Genomic DNA, 24,288 nt, shown 5'->3' on the forward strand with positions numbered 1-24,288 from the left:
TACAAGTGATGTGAAAAGGGCTCAGAGCATACATAAGAAAGTTCCCTCCTATCCTGCACAGTACAGCAGCTGCACACACTCCCCAGATGAGCTTGCAGTAAGGAAATAACAATGTTGTGTTGTCTTTATAGTTCTTAATAACTGGGACTTTTGCAGTCAATGAAAGCAACTGGGACAAAAATTACTAAAACAAATGGGCAGACCAAAGCAGAAGGATAAGCTCTTTTAGTCTATTTTCATAATATACCTTGTAATCTGTATAAGTGGATACATGGATCTCACTGACTGTTCATCTGCATGAACTCCTGTTGTGCTTTCACACAGGAGAGTGGAAGTGGTACGTGTGTAACTTGACATGACATGTGAACCTACTACTTCTCAATGAACTGCATGTGTTAGTACTTACACAAATTAATTATAAGTCTTTAGGCAGAAAGAGATCTGGAGATATCTGATCCAATGCAACTGGTCAGGGAGGGTCACCTAGAGCAAGTTGCCAGAGGCTGTGTCCAGTCACAGATTGAACATCTTCAAGGATGACAACTCCACAACCTCGTTGAGTAACCTGTTTGATCACTCTTCCAGTAAAAAGTGTTTTCTTTTATTCAGAACATATACAGATTGCAGATCCTGGTGTCATGTCACGGGTGACTCTGTGTTTTGTGTGTGTTTTGCTGCAGTGCCTCTGTTTTGTATCCAGTTGCATAGATGTTTCAAATATAAACACTTATGACTGAGCTATATTTAGTTTTGGCATGTGTTCTCCTGTTGTAAGTCATCAGGTAACTGTTCCCCTAGCAGATAGGACAGGGAACAGATAGTAGGAGAAAAGGCTCTCTGAGGTTTTGTGCACAGGAGGTAACTTACCACCTCATTTACAAACTTCTCTTCCATCATTCATTTGCCTGGAGATTGGTGGGTGTGTGTACGTGTGTATACATATATGTATGTATGTATGTATGTGTGTGTGTGTGTATATATATATATATGTATGTATGTAATGTATGCATAATGTATGTATATATGATCGCAATTCCATGTTTCTTTCCCCCCTTAGAGTTTTGAGTTAGTAAATCATGCTTAGTTTTTGTTTCCCTCCCTTCTGAAAATGATGTACAGAGAAGTGATGGCTGTGTCAGAACTGAGTAGTGATAAAAGTGCTTATCCTGCTTGCTTGGTTTTCTGTGTTGGCTCAAGAAATTCAGCTGTGGTGTGCTCATTTTGTTTCTGACACTGCCAGCTCAGTGCAGGCAGGTAGGCTGGGAACTCCATTCCTTTGACAAGCCAGGTCAAATTCAAGCAGGAAGTAAGGTAATAATTATTTCTTCAAATGACTAGGTCTCATAATTTTCTTAGCCAACCTTCTGAACTCCCACATCAGCACCATTGGTCTTGGAACAATGACACACTTTTTTCTTGAGTCATTCTATACTGGAAAATTTAGAGCATTTAGCTATATTTTCTTTTAGACACCAAAATGATCCTTCATGCCAGAAGTGTGGTATAAAATTTACCAATTGTGTCATTGTTCCAAGACCAATCTGTGCTGAGAGTGTTGAGAATATGGATTAACCTTTGATTTGAAGGTCATGTGGAAGCACAGTGGACTTAGTGTATCACATATTTCTCAAAAGCTGCAAGCACCCTGTTCTCAAATATTCTGATGCAAATATGAAAATGAATTGCAGTCTCCTGCAGGGTTTGAAAGGGTAGTGCAGGTTCCAGGAAGGGTATGAGAGCTTTTTGCTTGTTTGTGGTGTCACAAAATGGAAAGGGTGCATCAAAGAGGTTTCCTACATAAGTAAAAGAGAACTAGATATACCTCAAGGCAGCAGTATAGCACAAGTGCCCAGGGTATTCTACTTTTTCTTTTGACATCTGGAGAAGCAAGCAGAACCATTAGGTCTGACAGGCACCAATGCTGAACACTGTGTGAACTGAATATTTTAACAGAGTCATGGAAGAATGAGGACAGGAATGGTCCATCATTTCCAAAGTTTCTTTTAAACCTTGTGAAATTTAATTCATTCATCTCTGATCACAAACTTTAGAGCAGGATGCCCCCCAAAGCAGGTGAGGAGGTGTGCAAGGGGGAAGGGGAGAGCACAGTCCTGCTCACTGGATTAGGCTGATTCTGGAGCTACAGGTGATGTACTCAGTATGTGAAGCCCTAATTTCACCAAAGGAAGCAAGCATGAGAGGCATCAGGAAGAGCCAAACCCACAGCTTCACCCAAATCAGCTGAAAAGAAGACTTGCATGCCAGTCCTGATGGCAAATGGGAAACCTTTGCTGCATTCTGGGCTGGACAGAGACAGAACCCCAGGTCACAAATAGCAGTGCCATTGCATCCAGGTTCCAAGTGCTTCTGCAAGACAGTTCAGGAACATCTGAAAGAATGTGTGGGGTTATTGCTCCTTTTACATTGTCCTTCCACCCCATGGAAGGACAGTTTCTTGGATGGCGGATGCTGTCGGGGGAGAGGGATCACCCAGCTCTTCCCCCTCAGCACAATGCAATCTTTCTGCCTTTGGATGGACTGTTGGGTGAAAGTTTCCATCTCCAGGTGCACAGGAGCCCTGATGTTTTGTGAGATGCTGTTTACTGAGACCTCCAGTAAATTCTCTGCATTTTGTGATTTAAACATGTTCCATACCTAAGATTTGAAGGTGGGAAATGTCTTCTGGCAATGGTTCTAATCACAACTTAAGCCCCATTTTCCTTTGGGACAAGCACGAGGGCCAGACCTCATGCATTCTATCTCCAAATATGTTAGTGTTTCTGTTTATCATTTGTTTCTTGGATCCCAGCTAAGAGCACAGGGAAATCTTTTATACTGCCTGAGGGGAGAAGAGGGAAATGGGTGATTTAATCAGGAGCTGTAGGCTAAGGAATGACAAGGAGGAAGACGTTAATGTTTCCAGTATGTACTGTGTAGCATGAAACTGAAGGCTACTTCATTTCTGGTGGTGGAGGAGAAGTGAAGACTGTTTCAGCGGAAGAAAATGTAATCATTTGCATGCAAAGCTATCTGCACTTGTGTGAAATTCTCTTCAGTAACAAACCATTATGTGTTTGGTATTATGAATACAAAATTTTAATTAAAATCTCCTAAGTCATAACTGTTAATAGTCTAGAATAGTGCAGGAACTCCAGGTGCATTTCCAGCTCCAGGAACCTGTATTGGAGATCCTCATGCAGAACTGGAAGATGACCAGGAATACAGGTAGGGGAATTAAAATATTAGTTAGCGCTTGTCTGCAAAGTTTTTTGGATAATGGATGGTTCTGCCTTTCATTACTGTGGCAGTTATCAACCCTTACAACACAGCATTTAGATGTCAGTGAATCTGTTGGAATTGATGGAAAGCAGAAACCTGTGTAAGAATTTAGGCCATGGCAAGCATTGGCTTTGCTGTATTTATTGATGCAGAAAGAGGTTTCTAGAAACAAAAACATATTTCATCTTAGTTCTTCTCTACCTAAAGTACTGGCAAATACTTCTTTATTCCACAGTACAGGAGGATAAAATTAACTTTAATTTAAATATCACTGGCTTGAAGTATTTCAGTTTATTTTAATGCTGAGAGGCTATCATAATCCTACTTAGAAAGCAAGGGAAGAACATGAGATGTTGTGTTGGAATAAATATCTTCCCTCTCATCTGGCAGAGTTCCTGCCTGTGAGCTGAGTCCTGCACATATTTCCATGATCAATGTGTCAAGCAGAAGAGAAGAGAAAGTGAGTGTGTGTTGAAAGCTTGTGGACTTGACCTTCACCTGTTGTTCACAAAGTATTCTTCCTTTCCTTTCTTCCTGCATTTTCATAGGGTCTGAAAGGGTGTTCTCAAGTAAAGCAATGCTTTCTACTGCCACTGCTGCTGTAGTACCCCACTGTATGTACAGACACTGCTGTCACTTTCTCTCCAAGCTCTACCAATGATACCAATGAGTCACAGAGCAGAGCTCACAGTCACTAAGATGTTTTACGTCCTTTGCAACTTCTAAAGGGACAAGGGTGATGATAAATTCAAGGTAACACTTTTTCATAGGTGATGACATAAGTCAGCTAGAGCCAGCAGAATGAATGTGGAGCCCATATACAGGAGATCAATGCAGGGAACTACAGAGAGGAGATCAAACCAGCCAGGTGATGGAGTAGAGGTTAATTCTGTCCCAGAAAAACTCAGTTGCCTGCAAGAGGACCAGGTCTATAACCATATTAGTAGCCAGAGGGAGCCTTACAGTGATTTCTGACCATATGGCCAAAATACAAGCTTAATCTGTGTCTGTACACTGAAAATTGCTGCCTGCAAACTGAGGTCGCTGCATCCAAATTATGTGTCTACTTGAAGCGACCCTGGCAAGAGTCCTAAACACTTCTTAGCCCAGGCCACTCACACATTGAAATTGATCCTGCATCCTTCAAGGTCTCAGTGGAATTGAGTTTTGGGCAGCTGGACACAGACACTGGGATGCAGACATGTCGTGGTTGCTGCTAATGCCTTAACAATCTGTAGAAGCACCTCGTAGCAGGAGCATCATTAATGCCTTCCAGGGCCTGTGCACCTACTCTGACCTCGCTTTCCCTCATCCTCTCAGCAACAGACACCATCAAGTAGTACACGAAGCCATCTGTTGCCATCACAGCCCTAGCAAGCACAGAAGCCACAACAGCCTTATGCCTTACCCTAAGAAGAGTCAGGAAACAGATCTATTTTCTCTCCCTTTGTTTTCTCTCCCTGTGTTCCTGACACCTGTAACCTCAACCCCTTCTTACATTGCTGTCTCTTACTTCTGCTGTATTTTTGACAAGCATTTTCTTGCTGGCCACGTCCATCCCTCTTTTTCTAATAGATTGTTCACTTTTCAATCCCCACCTGCTACCAGGAATTTGTCCCCACTACTATTTGCTGTCTTCACACATTTTCTGCAAGTCCTCTCCGAACTACATAACAAAAGCAAATTCACAAAACATTTCCCTCTGTGCAAGATGAGATTTGCTATTGTCAGCTTGCTGAGTTACTTTGTGCCTAGATGGACCCCAGGATCCTTGGGTTCTGCACTTCTGACACTGCTTCATTGTACCCCCTGATTACTACTGCAGCCTCCTCTGCAGCTTGTCCTGCCTCAAAGGCTCTGCCACAGCAACCAATAATTTTGTGTGGCCTCTGCATAAAAGTTTCAACTTGAATTGTTCAGGGAAACACACTTCTGAATCTTATCTTCCCTAGACTATGAACCTGCCACATCATCCAGAGGGTACCACATCTTGCTTCTGGATGATGAATGGCATGTAGACATTCCCTCTCTGGAATGCCAGGGCTTCAGAAGTTCCCCAAAGTCCAGAAAAAGCTGGCTCTGACCCTCAGTATCTTTGAAGGATGGCTGGCCCTTAGATTATCACCTGCCTCTACTGGAAAAGTAAGTAACCTCCTGATTTTGGGGTAACCCTGAGCAAAGTGCGGGGTGCCTGATGGATTCAGTCTTGTTGGGAGATCAAGGCATCCATCCGAGTTTGTTCCCTGTGCTCAGTGGGGACAGCATCTTGGAGGCATATCTGGTCTTCTTTGAAATACTCTTCAGCAGGTGTTACTTCATCTGCTGTATTTACTGTAGGAGACTTCAAAAAGCTGCAGTGCAGCTCCTGCCAGCAGGATCCCTATTACAGGTCTCAGGGTATATTTAGTGTGATTCCCTTTACTCAATAAATCTTTCTCTTCTGAGGTAGTGGCAGGAAATCATTACAAATTAGTTCAGTGGTTAGGCAATAAGGAGAGAAGTTGTTGTGATCCAGGGGAGTTCTTTAAGATCGAAAATAATTCCATCCAGTGAAGTTAGTAGTTCATATTTTAAACTTTTTGCTTGAAAAACACTGTAATGTTCAACATAATATTATGTGTATTAAAATCACTCATCAAAAAAGAAATTTAATTTTCAATTATGTTTTCTCCTGCAAGCAATGGTAAGTTTTTCACAGGAAAATGAAAAGTTTGAGAGGCTTAGATTAAAGGATTTTCCATGAAATCCTGAAAAAGCAGGAGTGAATATTTCCTTAATGTACTTTCAACAAATGAAAGAAAATAAGCAAAAACCCAAGACAACCAAACTTTCTGACATAAAACCTTGGTGGTTGTCAGTACCAGAGGCCATACTGGTAGGCAAATGTAAAAAGATTTGTTAAAACAACTGATACAAGTCATTAGTAGTGATAACACCTACAAATCTTACCTTTCCTCTGTGTGAATAAAAGCAAGGCAGAGTCCCCAGGCAGTGCAGAGGAGAGGCACTTTATTGCAAAAAACAGGCCTTTTTAAGCAGTTAGCTGGTTATCAGCTACATAGTCTTAAATCATAACAAACATAATTCAACCAAACACCATACACCACCATGTGAACATGATATGGTTATATAACTTGTTTTTCTACCTCTAATTCAGTCACTTTCCCGTAGTCCTTTTCTACTTAGCTGAAGTAACAGGACTGAGCCATGGTTTTGCAAGGCCTTCCTTAGGTAAGGTTTTACCTATATGGAACACTCCTCTATCCTTTGATCATTACAGCCAAAACCTCAGGTATTTCTTCATTATGGCCAACGTTGTCTTAATGCAGTTAGATCTTTCCTCATTTCTTCTATTCTCTTTGCATCTCTCTTTCCTGTTTCTTGTCTCTTCTCCTGTTACCTCTGCATTTCCTCTGCTGCAGCATGGTTTATTCCCTCCCTAAAATGGATTTTAACAGAAACAGCTTGTTATCCCTTAGTGAAAGAGTTATATGCAAGTTTATTGCCCCTTGAAGTCATAAATGGGTTCCAGACTTGGAGTCTTTAAAGAGCAGCTCTTCTCTCAGATCCACTGTTTTACACTGTCTCCAGATTTAGTTTATAAAACAAGTCCCATGACTGAATAGGATACATTTTCCTACCTACAAAATCTATGTGGTTTTTATTTTTAAATTAAAAAAAAAAGCTAGAATTCTGCAAAATGAACAGTACTAGCAGGACAGATTTCACTTACTTCTATCAGTGACATTTGAGCTAATGTATTAGGCACAAAAATCCAATTGGGACTCTATACTAGTAAATTTGCCTCAGTCTTCAGAATGTTAGTCATGTGTCATTCTGGCAAAGAGTTCACATCTCTAAGAGATTTCATGTCTAAAAAGGTGTTTTTCATCTCTACAGTGCTTCTCAGCTACTGCAGAGTGTTGATTTAGAAAATAAAGAGCATTTATGTAGGGGCTGGGTACCAGAGCTCCTGACTTGGGAAAGCATGTCTGTTCTACAGGAGCATTTATACACCTGCCCCACTGCTGTCTTGTTTCGGTGCACAAATGATAAACAAGAGATAACCATTCAAAACTCTTGGTCTACTCTACATACTCTTCTGCAAAATGCAGGAGGCCTCTTCTATGGCATCTACATACATCTATGCACATACAAGTTTCTCCAGGTATTGGTATAGTGAGGTTTTTTGGGTTTGTTCTTTGTTAAAAACCCAGAAAGACAAGAAATCTATGAAAAAGAAGTAAAGGGAAAATGCTGTATGCATTTCTCTTAATGGTTGTAAACACTTATTAATTTTGTTTGAGGGAATTACTTTCCTTGAGTTGTCATAAAAAACATTTGGCATGATCACAGTATAATAAGGAAATCTGCAATGTTCCTTAGCAAGCATTGGATTAGACAGCACATACATGGAACAGCTCAGTCTGCCTAGCTCTGTATCTTGTGCAGTCACCTGTTATGCCAAGGTTCTTTCTGTATCCATAGATCCCAATGCATTTGGGGAGAAAGTTCAATTCACATCCTTGAAAGTGAAACAAAGCCACTAAAACTTTAGCTTGTATTAAATCCCATTCTGTTTCTTCCTATTGCCCTGTATACCTGCTTGTTTCATAGGACTGTGTAATGTGCACAATAGCTCCTTGGCAATTGTCTTATTATTTGGTTCCAGAAAGTCTAAAGAGGTCTCTATAGTCCAAGATAATTTTTGTCCCAGTTTGCTCCAACTACAGAAGAAATATTTCATTCTGTAAATAAACTAAATCCTTTCAGAAAAAAAGCTTTTGCTGTTAAGTGAACCTGGAAATGGGAGAGAAAATTTTCCTCTTCATGCAGAGCAATCAGGCAACATTTTTGCATCATGCACTTTAAGATCAAAGTTCTTGCATACTGATGAACTAAAAGCTGTGAACATACAAGTGCATAATGATGCTGTGGAAGCCTGTATTGCTTAATTAATCTACAAGCCAATACTATATTGGCTCTCTGCCTACAGTACATCTACAGCACCACCATAGAAGCCAAAATTTAAGAAGCCAGTCCTTGCTGCACTTTCTGAATTTACCTAGAGTTCTTCCCCCTGGCTTAAATAGGAACTTTATTAAGGTTGTCAGGCAGGTAAGGGTGTTTTAATGTAGTGCAGAGTAATTCTATTCAAGCACATGCATCATTGTTATCCAGAGAAGCAAGAAAGAACAGACCAAATCATAATGACCCCTCTGAATACCTGTTCAGGCACATCTGTCAATTTGTTAGTTATAATCAGTATTCTTCAAAGCATCTATGGAGCTGTGTGAAGCAGTCCCTCCAAAGGACACATTAAAAAATGTATTTTTCAGCAAAATAATAGTTTCTAAGAATTTCTGCTGAGGCTAGAACATGTCAGTTTTCAAGACATAAATTTGTTAATGGGCATTGCAACTCATATTTAAATTATCAAGTGACATTTTTAAATTCACGCTGCAGCTGCTAAAGGGAGCTCTTTAACCTGAAAGCTGTACTGTGTTTTGACAAACTCATCTGTGAAGTTGCAGTCTAAATGATGCCTCTGAGCTGAAGAAATAGTGCCAACTTAGGTGTCTGGCTCATCTTGATGCTCTGTAGTTGTCCTGTCTTCTTTTCCTGCCTTCCTTGTAAAAACCTGCTGAGTAAAGAGGAGAAGTTGTTAGCTCTGCAGACTCTATAATTTTTCTTCTCACAATATTTTGGGATTGGAAATCCTCTATTGATCCTTCTTCTAGTGAATGGGCCAGAGAAGACTTCTGTTCCATCTTCTGACTCCTGTTAAAAAGGTATTTTCTAATTCCATAGGTAAGGTACTTTCCAAATTCCATAACTTGTAAATATTTGTAATGCACAGGGTGATAACAAAGTAGCTGAAAGGGAGGCTGTATTAATAGGGGATTACACAAAGTCATGCTCCAGCAGCAGCTGTATCCCTACAAGGGCTGAAGGCTGAGACTGAAAATGGCAGTTCTTCTCATCTATTGATCTTACTAACTTCAAGGAATTAATAAATAACATTAGTACAAATCAACATTAATATTACACAGAAATATGTTGAAATATTAATCTACTTTATTTAGTAGAGAGTTTAATTACTTTTTCAGCAGTAGGTGGCAACTGTAGGGATACATTTGTCCCTCCAAAAACCAGACTCAGCCTCCTGGGGAAGATCAGGTCATCTCTTTTTAACTGGATTTCCTCTCATACTGGTGGTGGTGCTGGTGACAGTGACAATGACAGAAGCAGAACAAGCAACATTGCCTTGTTCCAAACAGGGAAAAGCATTTCCTAGAACTCACTTGAGATAATAAGATAATTATGACCCACACTATTGAAGGTGAAAGAATCTAGAGGAAATCATGATTCCTACAAGTAGGGGCATAGGTGTTACAAATTGTAAGACTTTCTTGCTATATTGTAGACAGGGGTTCAGAAGGACTGAAATAGTCAATAGCAGCCAATTTAAACACAAAGTCTGTAATGTTGATGAACTTACTTTCATACAGTGTACCAAATTTATTCAAGGTCTGAGCTACCTAAGAATTTAAGCACAAATGTGACCTTGGGTCGCATATTTTACTGCCATTCCTGCGGTTGTAATGTCATTAAATTAATTAGTGCCATTTTAGAAGGCTTATTCTGGATGTTGCTGCAGTATTTGTACATGTACTACATCCTTCCTTATATGTGCTCTCCTGGTAATTCCCATGGCTTCCCTAGATGAAATATGCAACACAGGTTTCCATACCAGGTAGAAAAGATTCAAAGAAAACCACAACCAATATGAAATAGTGCCATTTAATTTTCAGTAAATGATACAGGCATTCAGAAAGACCACTGGAAGCAAGCACTAATGGAAGCCTTCCATAACAATCAGTTCTATGATTATTCACTTTTAGTTTTGGAGAAATGCAAGGAAAAGCTTTTTCTTCTTTCCTTTTGAAAAGGTTCATATATAAGTGCTCTTAGAAAGTTTCAGAAAAACTCTATGTACTGGATTCCAGCTGTGGAATTATGTTCCAAGTTTTTTTCTCTGCTCTGTGATCTGGATCTAACTACTCTGCTGCAATCACCTCTGTTCTTCCCTGTGAAGCTGACAAAAATTAAAATATAAAATCTGTTTTCTGTAGTCCAAAAAAGCCATTTCACATGGTTTACGAATCCTGCTATTGGCAAATCAAGCATAAGCACTGCAATGGCAAAACTTACCCAGAAACCATTAAAAAATGTTTATTCACTAGACATAAAATTGTATACTTTGGCTTACAGCTTGGCTATATCTCATGGAAATGCTTTTCCTCTCATGTCATGCTAGCCAGTTTGTTAGTACCTCCTATCCCCTAAAATTTATTGCTTTATTATCCTTCTTTATCTTAGAAGCAAACAAATTTTCCTCTGGTCATAAAAGGAACAAGTAAAATGTCATATGATATAGAACTGCTAAATATGATGATAAGGGAAGTGCAAAGAGAGTCTGCTTAAAACTGCCAGGTAGAGAACTTGTTTGAAGTGAAAATTATAAACCGTGGTAAAGTACAAAGCAAGAATACCCTAAGGGGCCCTAAAGCTGCAGTAATTATTATCACTATGTTCTCCCTGTCTTAGTACTTGCCACGATACAATTTATGCAACAGTGATGTGAATACCTACAAAAAAGGCCATGTTTGATCTAGGACTGCTAACTATCAGTCTGTACCCACATGTGTTTAAAAACCAAACAAGCCCACAATGAAATCAGCAGCCAAGATACGCAGTGCACCATCTAAATATAATTGATTATTCCTTCTTTTTCTCCTTTCTTCTGTTGGTCTTCTTCAAAAATCTATCTCATCAGTGTGTGAAACTGAGGTTGAGGTACCAGGGCATATTTTGGCCTTGCCTCAGACACAGAGCTGCTGCTCATCACACTGTTTGGATTCTGCTTTGACACGCTCACACGCTACCCAACAGGCAGCTCCAAAACCAGCCCACCCCCCTGACCTGTGTTTTAGCTTTCTTCTCTCTCGACTGTCAACATCTGATTCTTCTCTGCCTTCCTCAATACCACTGTTTATTTTGTTTTCTCTCTGGAGACACCTGAACAGTAAGAGCGTGTGCTGTCAGCGCTGTCAGCACTGTCAGCTTGTTGCTGCCTCAGACAGGGACAGCAAACATGGAAAGAGAAGACACACTGCAAATAGGTAGGGAATATGCTCTTTGTTTCTTCTTCATGTTGAACATGCTGCAGGCCACAACTCGGGTAAAAAACAGTAATATCTCTGCAGCCTTCAATGTCCTTAAATTTGCATTCTAATGAAAAAGTGTTTTGGTTAAAATATTTTTAGCCAGTTTTCTTCCAAAGAGGTTTGGGCTTTATATGGAGAGAACAGTCTCACACAGGACAGTCCTGTAGAGACTGGAAAAGTGAATGTTCATAAGAATCCATAGGATTAGCTGGCACTTGTACCTTCCCCAGCCTGATAAAAACTGGATCCTATTTCTCAGGAATGCAGTGGGAAAATAACGGTGATGAAAGCACCCTGAACTACCAAGCTGGTGAGAATGCAGCTGCCACAATATTTTCAGTACAAATTATTGGAGAGGTGTTTTCTTTACACAATGGTTGCATTAGTATTCTGCATCAACCACCAATATGGCATATCAGCTGGCTCTTCAAAATTATCACCATGAGAAAAATTACATACACAAAGTTTCAAAACTAATTAATTTTATACTGCTTTAGAACATGTTTCCAAATGATAGCTACTAAAATAAATTTTGTCATTAACAGAAGCATTATTCCTTTTATTCCATAAAAGTTAAGTGGCTTTATCTTTCAATTAGAATTATGAAGCAGTAATGCTCTGCCAGTGTATTCTTGAAAACAATATGCTTTCAGTTCTATCCATAGTTCTGGGATAAATAAAGCAGTTTTGTACAATGACTAGCTATTACACAAATTCACCATTTTCTAGAATCAGTTGCAGTTGAATCCCTCAGAAAAATTGTTATGTGTTAATTTCCTGTATACCTTCCCACTATTTTAAATGCCTGAACAGAATCTTTATTATTATTACAATTTTTAAGAGAGTTGCACTCCACTGTGCCAAATACTTTCTGAGATGATACCACAGAAATAACCCTGAAACTTTAGTTAGTTTATATTGATTACTTTTGCCACCAAATTTTTTGAAGTATTTTCCTTTGTCTTGGCATAGTGTGTGATGAGTAGGAGAGAATGCAAGAGTCATTAATAAATTGTCCTTAGATAAATCAAAATTTGTAAAAGGCATAAGTAAGTTAGGTGTTAACACAGTGATAGAAACAACAGGTGTATTGGGCTGATGTGACAAAGTTTTGGTAAGGGGCGACAAGAGGTACAGCCTCTGGGAGAAGCTGTTGTCCAGCTGAAGAGGAGTGATAAAACAGCTTTGGTGGACACCTGACATCCAGCCAGCATCAGCCCACCACAGTAGGTTACATACAGAATGAAATTCTAGATAGGAGTAATTTAGAAACTGGTTCAAGGAAATAAGAACCTTTCACATCTCTGGAATAAGAGAACTGAGAGGTAAATCTACTGATTATGTGCTTAAAGCAAAAACACTGAAGCAATATCTGTAGAAATGCAAAACGCATATTAAGTCTCTTTCAGGTCTGGAACCCTGAGATTACACAATTTCACCAGGTAGGCTTAATGTGAGGAAGATCAGCTTAAATTTTTTCTTATTCTGCTAATGGCAAAATTGAATGATTCTGTGGATTTAAGGATTAATTACTTTAATTCTTCAGATTTAATGAGAGATCTGCTGGCTGAGGCTCTAGTTAAACTGTCTTATGCAGATTTTTATTGTGCCTTGGACATGTAGAAAATCTGATCAATGTAATTCAATGGGGAAAGGCAGGAGCTTTCACCATGCTGTTTTGATTTGTTCCTTCAACAAGGTTGTTATGGATGAATAATGAGATGATTGGCTCTCACAATTAAGAGATGACTATTGTGTGAATATTAAGAAAAGCTTTAGTGATGTACAGTTATGTTATTGTAGTTTAGATCCCCTCTGTTCTCCCCACAGTTCCCTTTCCCCCCTGTACTGCTGCCATCAGACAGCCTGGGCTGTCTAGGACAGGTACAAAGAAGCTGCACCCGTGTCCCTTACCTGGGGCAGGTGGGAATGGTAAAGCTTGGTGCTTAGGGGGTGCGGCATGGCAACAGCTGACCTCCAATCCAGTTACAAAAAAGCACTTTCCACCCATAAATGGCAAAGAAGAGCTGACTGACAGATTTTGGGAGGGAGCAGGGCTGGCTGATGCAACCCCCAGGGGTATAAAAGACTGAGCATCCATCTTGAAGACAAAGCCAGGTGGTATCCACGAGGGCAGTTCCCAGTGCTGCGAATTTTTCCTTATGTAGTCCTTTTGTAGTATTTTTGTCAAGGTTTAATAAACCTTTTTAAATTTTCAAAAAGTGAGCAGTTGTTTCTCACAAGGTTATAAACACACAAAGGCCTTAAAATGCCCATTTCCTTCACTGCCTTGAAATCCAGACAAGCTGCTGTGTTAACATTTCTTCAGGGAAATGGTTGAACTCTGTATCCTGAAGGCCCCTATTACTGTCAACCAGGTCAACAAAGTATGCAAGGAAAGAGGCAAAAGGAAAAGGGCAACATGCTGCTTCTTCTGGTGACATCTAACTGCACAGGTCCCTGTGCAATGCTGCCTGAATATCAGAGTCAGCCTCCATGTGCTGGTTTGGCTGGGATAGAGTTAATTTTCCCTGCAGTAGGTTGTATGCAGCTATGTTTTGGGTTTGTGTGGAAACACTGTTGATAACAGGATCTTTTTGTTTCTGCTGAGCAGTGCTTAGGCAGAGTTGAGGCCTTTTCTGCTTCCCAGGACACCCCACCAGTGAGCGGACTCAGGGTGCACAAGGAGCTGGATGGGGATGCAGCTGGGACAGGGATCTCCCACAATGTGTGATTTCATGCTCAGCATATCAGGCTGGGGAATGAAGGAGGAAGGGAGCGATGTTCAGAGGGATGGCATTTGTCTTCCCAAGTCACTGCTGTGCGTGACAGAGCTCTGCTCTCCTGGAGATGGCTGAACACCTGCCTTCCCATGGGAAGTGGTGAATGAATCCCTTGTTTTGCTCTGTTTGTGTGCAAAGCTTTTGCTTTACCTATTAAACTGTCATTATCTCAAGCCATGTGTTTTTCCTTCTGATTCTCTCTCCCATCCCACTGTGGAGGATGCAGAGAGCAGCTGTTGGTGCTCAGTTGTTGACTGTGGTTAAATCATGACACGCCATCATGAAAAGAAATGCAGTATGACAGGGATGGCCAGACGTGACTTCCTGTGTATACAAATACCAGAATCTAATTATGCTTTCAGTTAACAAGCAAAGGAACACTTGGGGCATAACCTTAAAGCTCTTTTTTTTCCTGGCCACTTATCTTCATTTCCAAACACTGAACTGGGCTCTTGCAGACTGAATATTGAGGGCTAATCTTGAGTTTCTCTCTCTTACTGATGCTTTCTTAATTTTGTGTTTTCCAGAGTAGGAGTTGGCCCTTAGTCTCACTTGTCTCTTGATCTTGTACTACAGCCTTTTCAGAATCCTAAATTCAGACTTGTCATCTATTTTGAAGGCAGTTTGGGTCAATCCTTCACTTGATTTTGCTCTGGTAGTCCAAAAGCTAGGCCAATAGAAGGCCAACAAGGCATTTTTTGGGAGTCTGCTTTGTGGGCTTTGTGTGCTCCTGTCTGCCTTCAGGTGGCATTTCCTTCACAGAGATGGCAATGAATGGCATGTCTGCTTGCCTCCCTGGTGACTCCAGCTTTTAGTAGTCCCTCACTCAGCACATGGGCTTTTTCCCATGCTTGGTTCCCATAACTGTGAATTTAAATGTCAGGATCTGGAGCATCTAAGCCTCCTGGCTCTCTGGGAAGGCCTATCAAACTCATCCTTATTTACTAAATTGTGTCAGTTAAAGGGAGCATTACAGATACTTTGAACTTGGAGACAAATTGCAGGAGACAGCTGTTCATATCTATGTAGATATTTTATGTGCTTTTTAACAAGGCAGCTGAATCGTCTACAAATAAACAAACCCCCTTTTTTTAGCAGTGCTTTAACCCTTATCCTGCATGAGGAATTTATTTTAAAAGCTTAACTTTTTTTTTTGCTTATATTGATTTTTTGTAGCTCCCGCTGCTAGAGCAACTCTTCACAAAACCTGGCAGACAACCATTGTTTGACTAAAATTCCAACCCAATTCCAACCAGTTTTCCTGAAGAAGATTATGCTGAAAGCTCCCTCTCATTTTTTTTTGTTTAAAAGTTATCTTGCAGAATACAAATTACCATCAATTTCCCAGGATCTGAATATTGAGTCTTTGACTTACTCAAAGCATTTCTTTTGCCTGGAGGAAGAGGTTAAGTCGGGAGGTAAAGCTGCATTTGGCAACACACTGGATCTTGTTCCAGTTAGGTTTTTGAGTACTTTACAGAAGCCATTCAGTCTTCAATGAGTTCAGCATTCAGAAAGATATCTGTCAACTTTCAAGCACTTTTACAGAAACCTGTATGGCAGCAGAGAACATGCTAGAAATTCTTACCATTCTTAGTTCTGTAGAACTCTGTGTGCTTAGTGAGAACACATAAAGGTTTCTTGTAACAGCAGCGTCAATTTTCTTTACCAAGATTTCAGCTCCAACTACAGGTGAATCACGGGGCAAAAATGTTAATTTCCTCCATCAGCCTTCCCAGTGGCAATTTTTCTCTTTGGAAGGGTATTCTACAAGTACTGATTAATTTGAAGAACACCAATACTTTTAGGATTTAGCAACCCAGATCAGACTAGATGCTGATTAATCTAGTATAGAAACTTTCAGAGTCATGAATTTGTCTGGAGGGTATTTTTTAACTACTAGATATAAATAAAATTCTCAACTGACTTATTTAGGTTTGCTGAAACAAAGGAATTTATAGCATCCTCTTTAGGTCTGTTATCTAAAAACATCAATTTTGATCAATTTGGGAAATGAAACAAGCAAATACATCAAGACTAGCCTAGATTATTTCTAAATTAGTGGCAATTTAGACTTTGGAGATATCTGTCTGATGGAGTAAAATGGAATAAAAATTATTATCAGTATCATGCTTAACACTGCATGTAATCACTAGGTACAGCCTTGTGCAATGATATTTAGGCAACTTTCCAGCCCTTTGCTCTGGAAACATTATTATAAAGGCCATTCAGAGGAACAAAGAATAGGTTGGAAAAAGAATACTTCTGAGTTGATGTGGGCTTGACAGTTCTCAGTATCCTGAACAAATACAACCACTTTTATCTTATTGTCTGGCTACTAAAAATATGTCTCTGTCAAACCTGAGTATCATCTCTTCTGTTAATGGATGACCTACCCAGCAGTGAATAGAGCTTTATGATCCTTGCATGGTTTGCACAGCAGAAAATCTGCTAGCAGAGTTTCCTGAGTAACACTGTTCATTTACGTAACATTCACCTCCTGTAAAGCGTGTCAGAGACACAGGCAAGGAATGTGAAAGAAGCCTTGGTAGTGGTGCAGCCTTGTGAGATTTGTGAAATGCAGCTTCAATTTCCCCTATTTGACCTGAAAACTGTAGTCACACACCAGTTTCCCAGGTCTAACACAATAAATAGGCAGTAAGCTGTGAATAATGCACTGAACTGTTTGTAAAAATCAGGTTTTGGAACAAAAGTGTATTTAAAGAAACAAGTTTGCTAGAAGCTTAGGATATCCACATTTATTGTGTGTATTTCCAGGTTTTGGGAGGGTATGCAGTTTTAATTGGAAAACTCCTGTAGGAGCAGGTGTGCTCCTAAACTCCTGCCACTGATCCCCAAGCAGAGGAAGGGTAGTGACACACTGGGGTGGGTGCACATAGCCTCTCAGGGGCTAAAAAGCCCAGAAAGTGACAAAAAAAAGCCTGGGATAAAGCCTTGCACAATGCTAACATGTTCAGAAGCCTATAATCTTGTATTTTAAGCTTTAAAACTCTTCTGGAGTCAAAAATTTTGAAAATATCTTTTTAACTAAAGAAGTAAGGTTTAATCTTGCATTCTTTCCCATGTTTTCTTCTCCCTGTAAAATCTCATATTTTTTGTAACTGAATTTAACTGTAATCACCTATGAAGAGACATATGAGTTTTACTAAAAAAAAAAAAACAGTAGGGCTGGTATCCAACAGAGAGTATTTCTTTGTTGTGATCTTATGCGTTTTTGTGTGGCTGAAGGAAGAAGTTTCTAAATGAAGCATCAAATTCTGGTACCAGTGAAATCAGGATATAATCCACACTCATGACAACAGGACCAAAATTTTCACCAAGTCCATTCATTCTACCAAGAGCAAGAACACTCTCATCTAAACCGTGCTTAAAACAAGAATTTTAATGGCCAGCTGCCAGAAACTCTCCAGCAGATGTGGAGATTTTGCTTGTACTTGCAGAAACGTGTGGTTTGGACCTATCCTAAGTCTTGGATAATATTTATGGCCCGAGATGAAGTCCTGAAACATTCAGAGACATTAGGTTGCTATTTTTTCTAATAATTTACATCTCTGGGGTTGATCCCAGTGAAATGCCAAAGGCGCAGGCAGACTCTCTCAGGACCAAACCAGCACCTCTCACCGACAAGTCACTTTGCCTTGGCTAGAAGGCAGATCGGGGCGCAGGCTGATGCTGACAGACATCCATTTGCTCTGCATGATTACGGCTGTTTTACTCGCAATTACAAGCGCTGCTTTACCTGACCGTGAGGAGCTCTCCGTGAGCACCGTTCCGGCCCGAGCAGCCCTTCCCGCGGCCGGTGCCCGCTCCCGCTCGGCGCGGCGCTCTGGGGCGGAGCGGCCCCGCTCCCGCGGCGGGGCGGGCGGGCGGCGGCTGCCGGGGAAGGAGGGGGCTGGCGTCAGGGCTGGGCAGCCACTGCCACGGGAGCTCCCCCTCGCCTCGCCTCGCCTCGCCTCCCGCGGCCGGGGGGATAAAGGCGCCTGGCCCGGCGCTCCGGGCCGCCGGAGGGGAAGGCGGCCGAGCGGAGGTGCGGGGGCCGGGCCGGGCCCCAGCGCGCAGCCCCTCCATGCGCCTCGCCGGCGGCGCCGGCTCCCCGCGGGCCGTGCCCTCACCCGGCAATGGCAGCCGGTGGCGGGCGGCGGAGCCCGGCGGCGGCAGCAGCCCCAGTCCCGAGGCGTGGTCGGGGTCGCCGAACGGCAGCCTGGGCGGCTGGGACCCCTTCGGGCGGGACGAGGAGCTGGCCAAGCTGGAGATCGCGGTGCTGGCCGTCACCTTCGCCGTGGCGGTGGTGGGCAACGGCAGCGTGCTGCTGGCGCTGCGGCGCACGCCGCGCAAGGCGTCCCGCATGCACCTCTTCATCCGCCACCTCAGCCTGGCCGACCTGGTGGTGGCCTTCTTCCAGGTGCTGCCCCAGCTCTGCTGGGAGGTGACCCACCGCTTCCACGGCCCCGACGGGCTCTGCCGCGTCGTCAAGCACCTGCAGGTCTTCGGCATGTTCGCCTCGGCGTACATGCTGGTGGCCATGACCGCCGACCGCTACATCGCCGTCTGCCACCCGCTGAAGACGCTGCAGCAGCCCACCAAGCGCTCGTACGGGATGATCGCGGCGGCCTGGGCGCTCAGCCTGCTGCTCAGCACCCCGCAGTACTTCATCTTCTCCCTCAGCGAAGTGGAGCGCGGCTCGCAGGTCTACGACTGCTGGGCGCACTTCATTATGCCCTGGGGGCCCCGCGCCTACATCACCTGGATCACCGGCGGCATCTTCATCGCGCCTGTCCTCATCCTCATCATCTGCTACGGCTTCATCTGCTACCGCATCTGGCGCAACGTGCGGGGCAAGACGCGCCCGGGGGAGGCGGCAGCAGCGGCTGGCGGGCGCCGGGCAGGTGATGAAGGTGGCCCGCGACGGGGGCTGCTGCTCGCCCCTTGTGTCAGCAACGTCAAAACCATCTCCCGCGCCAAGATCCGCACCGTCAAGATGACCTTCGTCATCGTCTCGGTGTACGTCGTTTGCTGGGCGCCCTTCTTCACTATCCAGATGTGGTCCGTGTGGGACCAGCGCTTCCCCTGGGTCGGTAGGTGACGCCGCCGCTCGTCCCCAGCGGCAGCCCCGCTCGCGTTGGAGCGCAGCCGGCTGTCCCGGGGCGCAGCGTGGGGAAACAGGCGCGGAGAGCGGGAGCGGGGCGCGCCCTCCCGGCCCCGCACGGGTCCCTGTCCCGCCGGGGAGGAGCGGCTGTGGGGGAGAAGAGAAGCCCCGGGCAGCCGCGCCCCCGGGGCCGCCCCGCCGGCACCGCTCGTAGTCCCGGACCGGGCGGCCCCGGGAGCGGCGGCGGCCGCGGCGCTCGGCCCGGCCCGGCCCGGGAGCAGCCGGAGGGGCGGCTGCGGCAGCCGCAAAAGGAGCCGATGGAAACCGGAGCATTTGCTGCCGCAATTTCAACCAGCAGCATTTTCGTCCGTTTGAAGCTGCAGATAAGAAAACTTTAGAAATGTTGAGTATTGTGTAGAAGTGTGCACACGCACATGTCGGAGCAGTTACATAAAGAGAGAACTTAGTTCTTCTCTCCTGTAGCTGCTGTCAAATAATAGGGTTGAGCGCAGCCTGAACCCTTCCTCTCAGCAAGGCAGTCACCTCTGAGTGCTCCATTAGTAAAGTCACTGATTTTCATGAATCAGTGGCAATTTAGGCTTTGGAGAGACGTGTCCCCCTGTTAAATATGGCTGAAAAAATTTGGTGAATTTAAAAGCTATTACATAGGTAATGACAGGCAGCATAGTGACATATATTCTGTTTCCTCATAATGAGAGAACAGCAAATCAAAATACTGGAATCCATAATTTCCTGATTTTTTAAAAACATCCCCAGATGATCACTTACTGTAGTGAGAGTGTTGATTACCTCTGATATGGGACTGAAGTCAAGTCTATAGTGCAGATCTCGATAGAGAAACAAAAGCTTGCAGTAAACAGATTTTTTTTTTTTTTACTTCAAAGGGAATTAAATCTAATTGAACAGATGGGTATTTATTTGATAGGTGTGTTTGAAGAGATTCTTTAAATATATGAAAAAAAGTAATGATACTTTTTTGAAGATCCAATATTTACAAAGAAAAGTCACTAGTCATTGATTGGACTAAATACATATTTAGAGTATTTGATCTAACTATTAACTAGTTATTGAAGGTAGAACACCATAGTTTTTTCATGCCATAGCGCCAAATTCTATTTTTCCCTTAAGTAAAATTCATTCAACCTCTAAAACCCAGACTTGATGGACAATCCAGTAGTTAGTTGAGCATTCAATACTTTTCAGCATGCAAATATATGCAGCAAAATTCAGTGTTATTGAAAGCAGTGGCAATTTTACCATTGTCTCCCAGGGTCTGGAAAAAACCTTTCAGTATTTAAAGCAGGAGCTTATCAACACATGGATACACATCAGTGGAAATGTGACTAAATCATTATTTTGGATGGATTACCCCATAACTTATTCTGTCACAGCTTTTTGAAGTCAGTTCAGAGAAATCCTCATTGACTTTAATGGCAGCCTTACATAAATAAGATCTTTACTGATTATGTTCTCATTTTCTATTTAAAATGCTGTAGCTCAACATTTAGAACTCAAATATTCAGGGAAATAAATCCAATGGTTAATGAAGCAATTGACTGAATGGTGCAAATTTTTTTTCTGATTAAACATCTTTCTCCCCCCCTCCCCAGATTCTGAAAACACTGCAACTACTGTTACAGCTCTGCTGGCCAGCCTGAACAGTTGCTGTAACCCGTGGATCTACATGTTCTTCAGTGGGCACCTCCTCCAAGACTGCCTACAGAGCTTCCCTTGCTGCCAAAAAATAAAGCAGACGCTGAGTAAAGAAGATTCAAACAGCAATAGCAGGCGACAGACTTCTTTCACCAACAACAGAAGCCCGACCCACAGCCTAAACACATGGAGGGAGATGCCCCACTCCAGATCGAGCAGCTTCATCCCCATCCCAACGTGAGACAGCCCTCAGGGCAGGCAGGGCTTGCAGTCCTGTCACACTGCTTGGGAAGGTTGTGGCATGGACTTTCTGCCAATACAGGCCACCACCATGGTACCAAGGAATGACTAAGATGGTCAAGAGACAAAAAGTGCCCCCTTGCTTGATAAGCTATGCTGCAGTATGTAAATTATTTTCTGGAAGTTTTTTAGGATTTGGGCAACTGGTCAGGAAGGTGTGGCAATGATAAAGCAGTTATTTTTTTAAATAGAATTTATTTTAATTTTTGTCTGTTCCTAAAATACTAAGTGCATTGTTGCTTGCTGTTTAAAACAGTCAAAACAATGGAGTTGTCATGTGTTGGGCTAACTCCACTCTAGTGTTAATGCATAAAACTTCTCGTGATTGTCTGATGAAGTCACAGGGAAAGAAGACAATATGAGCAAGATTACAGTTTAGCCTTAAACATTACCAGAAAGGAGTAGGGGAAAAGTTTTGGCTGTCCAGATAAGGAATGGGGTTAGACAGACTCTGAGCTGCTGAATTCAGTTGCTTGTGATGCTTCATCTTGTAAAGGTCTAGCAGTTCTCAGACACTGAAATTCAACAGCCCTCATGAAGGCAAATCTTTCAGTGCTGTCCATGTCTCTATGTGTATTGTGGGGTTTCATTTTTGGGGTGACATTTCCTCTGCCCTTGATGTTGATGGGAATTATACAGCATATTTGTGTGTGCGTGTGTATTGTTGCACCTACTTTCATTTTTTTAAACTAACTTTAAAAATATATGTTGATAAATAAGTATGATACACTATGACTAACTCAGCACTGTTACAAACAGTCACACCAAGAAAACTCATAATGAATACCAGAACCACTTGCTTTATTGGTAGGAATGCCATCTTTTCTTTTTTAATTCACTAGGACATCTAGGATCATGCTACATTGCTAGGTTGTCAAGCAAATAGCCTCACGAGCTCAGAAGAGTGTAGCCATTTGGTAAGAGCTGTAGAGCCAGTGCATTTCAAGACACAGATCTGAGAATCAAACTTACAAGTCTTCTGGAACCATATAAAAATTGTCAATGTTGTCGTCTTGTCTTTTTCTGTTACTATTTTTTGTTGCCAGCTCATGAAAATTGTCTTAAAAATTGTCAGTAAGCTGCAATAAAAAGCTATCCCAGCACATCTGGTAATTACAAAGCATTCAAGGTGTGCTTGTTTTCAATACAATGCATGCTAAATTGACTGCAGTTCATTTATATGGTAAACAATCCTATTACACATCTTTCCCTGGAGCCTGTATCTTATATTGAGGTTGGGTTTTGAAGCTCCTTAAGTAAGTTTTGCTGAGTTTCTAAGTCTTGAGAATCTCTTAGAAAGGTACAGCTACCTGTCTGCTCTGTTTTCCTGAGCTTGCCAAATCCTGAAATCCAGGAGCTCCCCTGGCTCCCTGCAGGACTGCTGACACAATTCCAGCTGGCTGCTGGAGCACTGGGGCTGCAGAACGTGCATGCAGGGAGGAAGCTCAGCAGCAGGTTTCTTTCTTTCTTTCTCGACAAAACCTAACAAACAAGATTGCTTTTCTAATTGCTTGAGGAGATTGCATGTGGCTTTCACCGAGGATGGAGCCCATGCCTGCCTCAATAATGGTAGCAAAAATTAATGGAGTTAGGTGCAGAATAAGATCATCTTAAGCCACTCCAGAAGCTCCCCACTGATTATTTTGGGCAAAGAATAGGGAACATTATGCCTAAAATAATTTTATTTTTTTTTTGTCACTAAAGAAAATCTCAGCTCCATTCTCTTTCCTTGTTTTTGCTGTGGTTCAGAGCACTAGAAGCCAAAGGACAGTGTGGTGGAATGGCTTACATTTAACAGACTATCTTTTTGACCACCTTTAATATGCAAATGTGACTACAGCTCTCACCAGCTCTGGATGAAGGTTTGTGAACCTGAAGCTATATTTTAATCAAAAAAACCAGCATGCAGTGATGTTGTGTGTGTGTTTGTGCATATTATGTGTATTGTGTATATTTTGCAAGTAGGTAATTCACAGTTACTGAAACTGCAAGTATTTCAAATTAAGTACACTATCCTTTGCCTAGTGTTCTGTTTGTGCTACTGCTTTCTTTGTACATGAAATATGTATTAAAAACCAATTAGCTGTACTAACAGAATTTAGTTCTGTTTGCATAATTGAATGGTTTTTCTATTACACGTTACATTCAAACAGAAAATATAATGAAAAAATGTGTGTAGAATATTGTTGAAAATAAAAATGAACTGGGTAATGACCAGTATGTGTATTAAACCAAACAGACCCAAAGTATAAATTTAGGTTTTTTTCAAATACATTACAAAATCTAGGCTTACACTTGGAGCTTGTGAGCATAAATTTCCCCTGTGTGTGTCCTATAGCTTATGTAATTAAACTGACAACAAAATTTGTCAATATTTGATTTCCAGAGTTTTTTTGTAAATACTGAATTTTTCACCTAATTGTAATGTTGGAAGATGCGGCCAATATTTTTTAATTGTTCATCTGTGGATATATTTTTTTAACAGCTACTTTGGATTATCATGAGGGTATCCTAATGGAAACAGAAGGAAACAAAACATTGTGAAACCATTGCAAATTTAAAACATGGAAACTTGCTCTAATAAACCTGCATATTTATTTGATCAGAAGCATTTTGGGTTTTTTGCTTGTCTAGATTTTGGAAGGCAAGAAGTGTATTTGGTATTACTAAATGTATTTTACAAAATTCAGAATGTCTTAATTTAATAAGTTGTGTCCATGAAAAGCTTTAGGGAGTGAACAAAACTAAAATGTTTTTCTATTATATGTAGTGAATGAAGGACACAAGCAAAGGAGGAACATGCAATCAGCTTTCCACTACATGCTGCTACTATTGTTAAAATATGTGAGTGAGCACTTAATAATGTTCTAGAGGAGTTAGTTTGATTTTTTTGATTCAAATACTTATCTTCTAA

At 41.8% G+C, this 24,288-nt stretch overlaps 1 protein-coding gene across 1 annotated transcript; it reads left to right on the forward strand.

Annotated features, from left to right (window-relative positions):
• Positions 1-18,380: 18,380 nt before the first annotated feature.
• Positions 18,381-23,853, forward strand: AVPR1A (arginine vasopressin receptor 1A). Its single transcript, XM_058805630.1, has 2 exons — positions 18,381-19,389; positions 21,032-23,853. Exons 1-2 carry the CDS (start codon positions 18,381-18,383, stop codon positions 21,313-21,315), a joined length of 1,293 nt encoding a protein of 430 aa, XP_058661613.1. The 3' UTR covers positions 21,316-23,853.
• Positions 23,854-24,288: the final 435 nt, after the last annotated feature.

Source organism: Ammospiza caudacuta, chromosome 5, assembly GCF_027887145.1.
Source record: "Ammospiza caudacuta isolate bAmmCau1 chromosome 5, bAmmCau1.pri, whole genome shotgun sequence".
In the NCBI taxonomy this organism is placed as follows: domain Eukaryota; kingdom Metazoa; phylum Chordata; class Aves; order Passeriformes; family Passerellidae; genus Ammospiza; species Ammospiza caudacuta.

Coding starts and splice junctions, on each gene's coding strand:
- AVPR1A (XM_058805630.1), top strand. CDS start 18,381: ATGCGCCTCGCCGGCGGCGCCGGCTCCCCGCGGGCCGTGCCCTCACCC. Junction 19,390..21,031: donor CCAGCGCTTCCCCTGGGTCG/GTAGGTGACGCC, acceptor CCCCCTCCCCAG/ATTCTGAAAACACTGCAACT.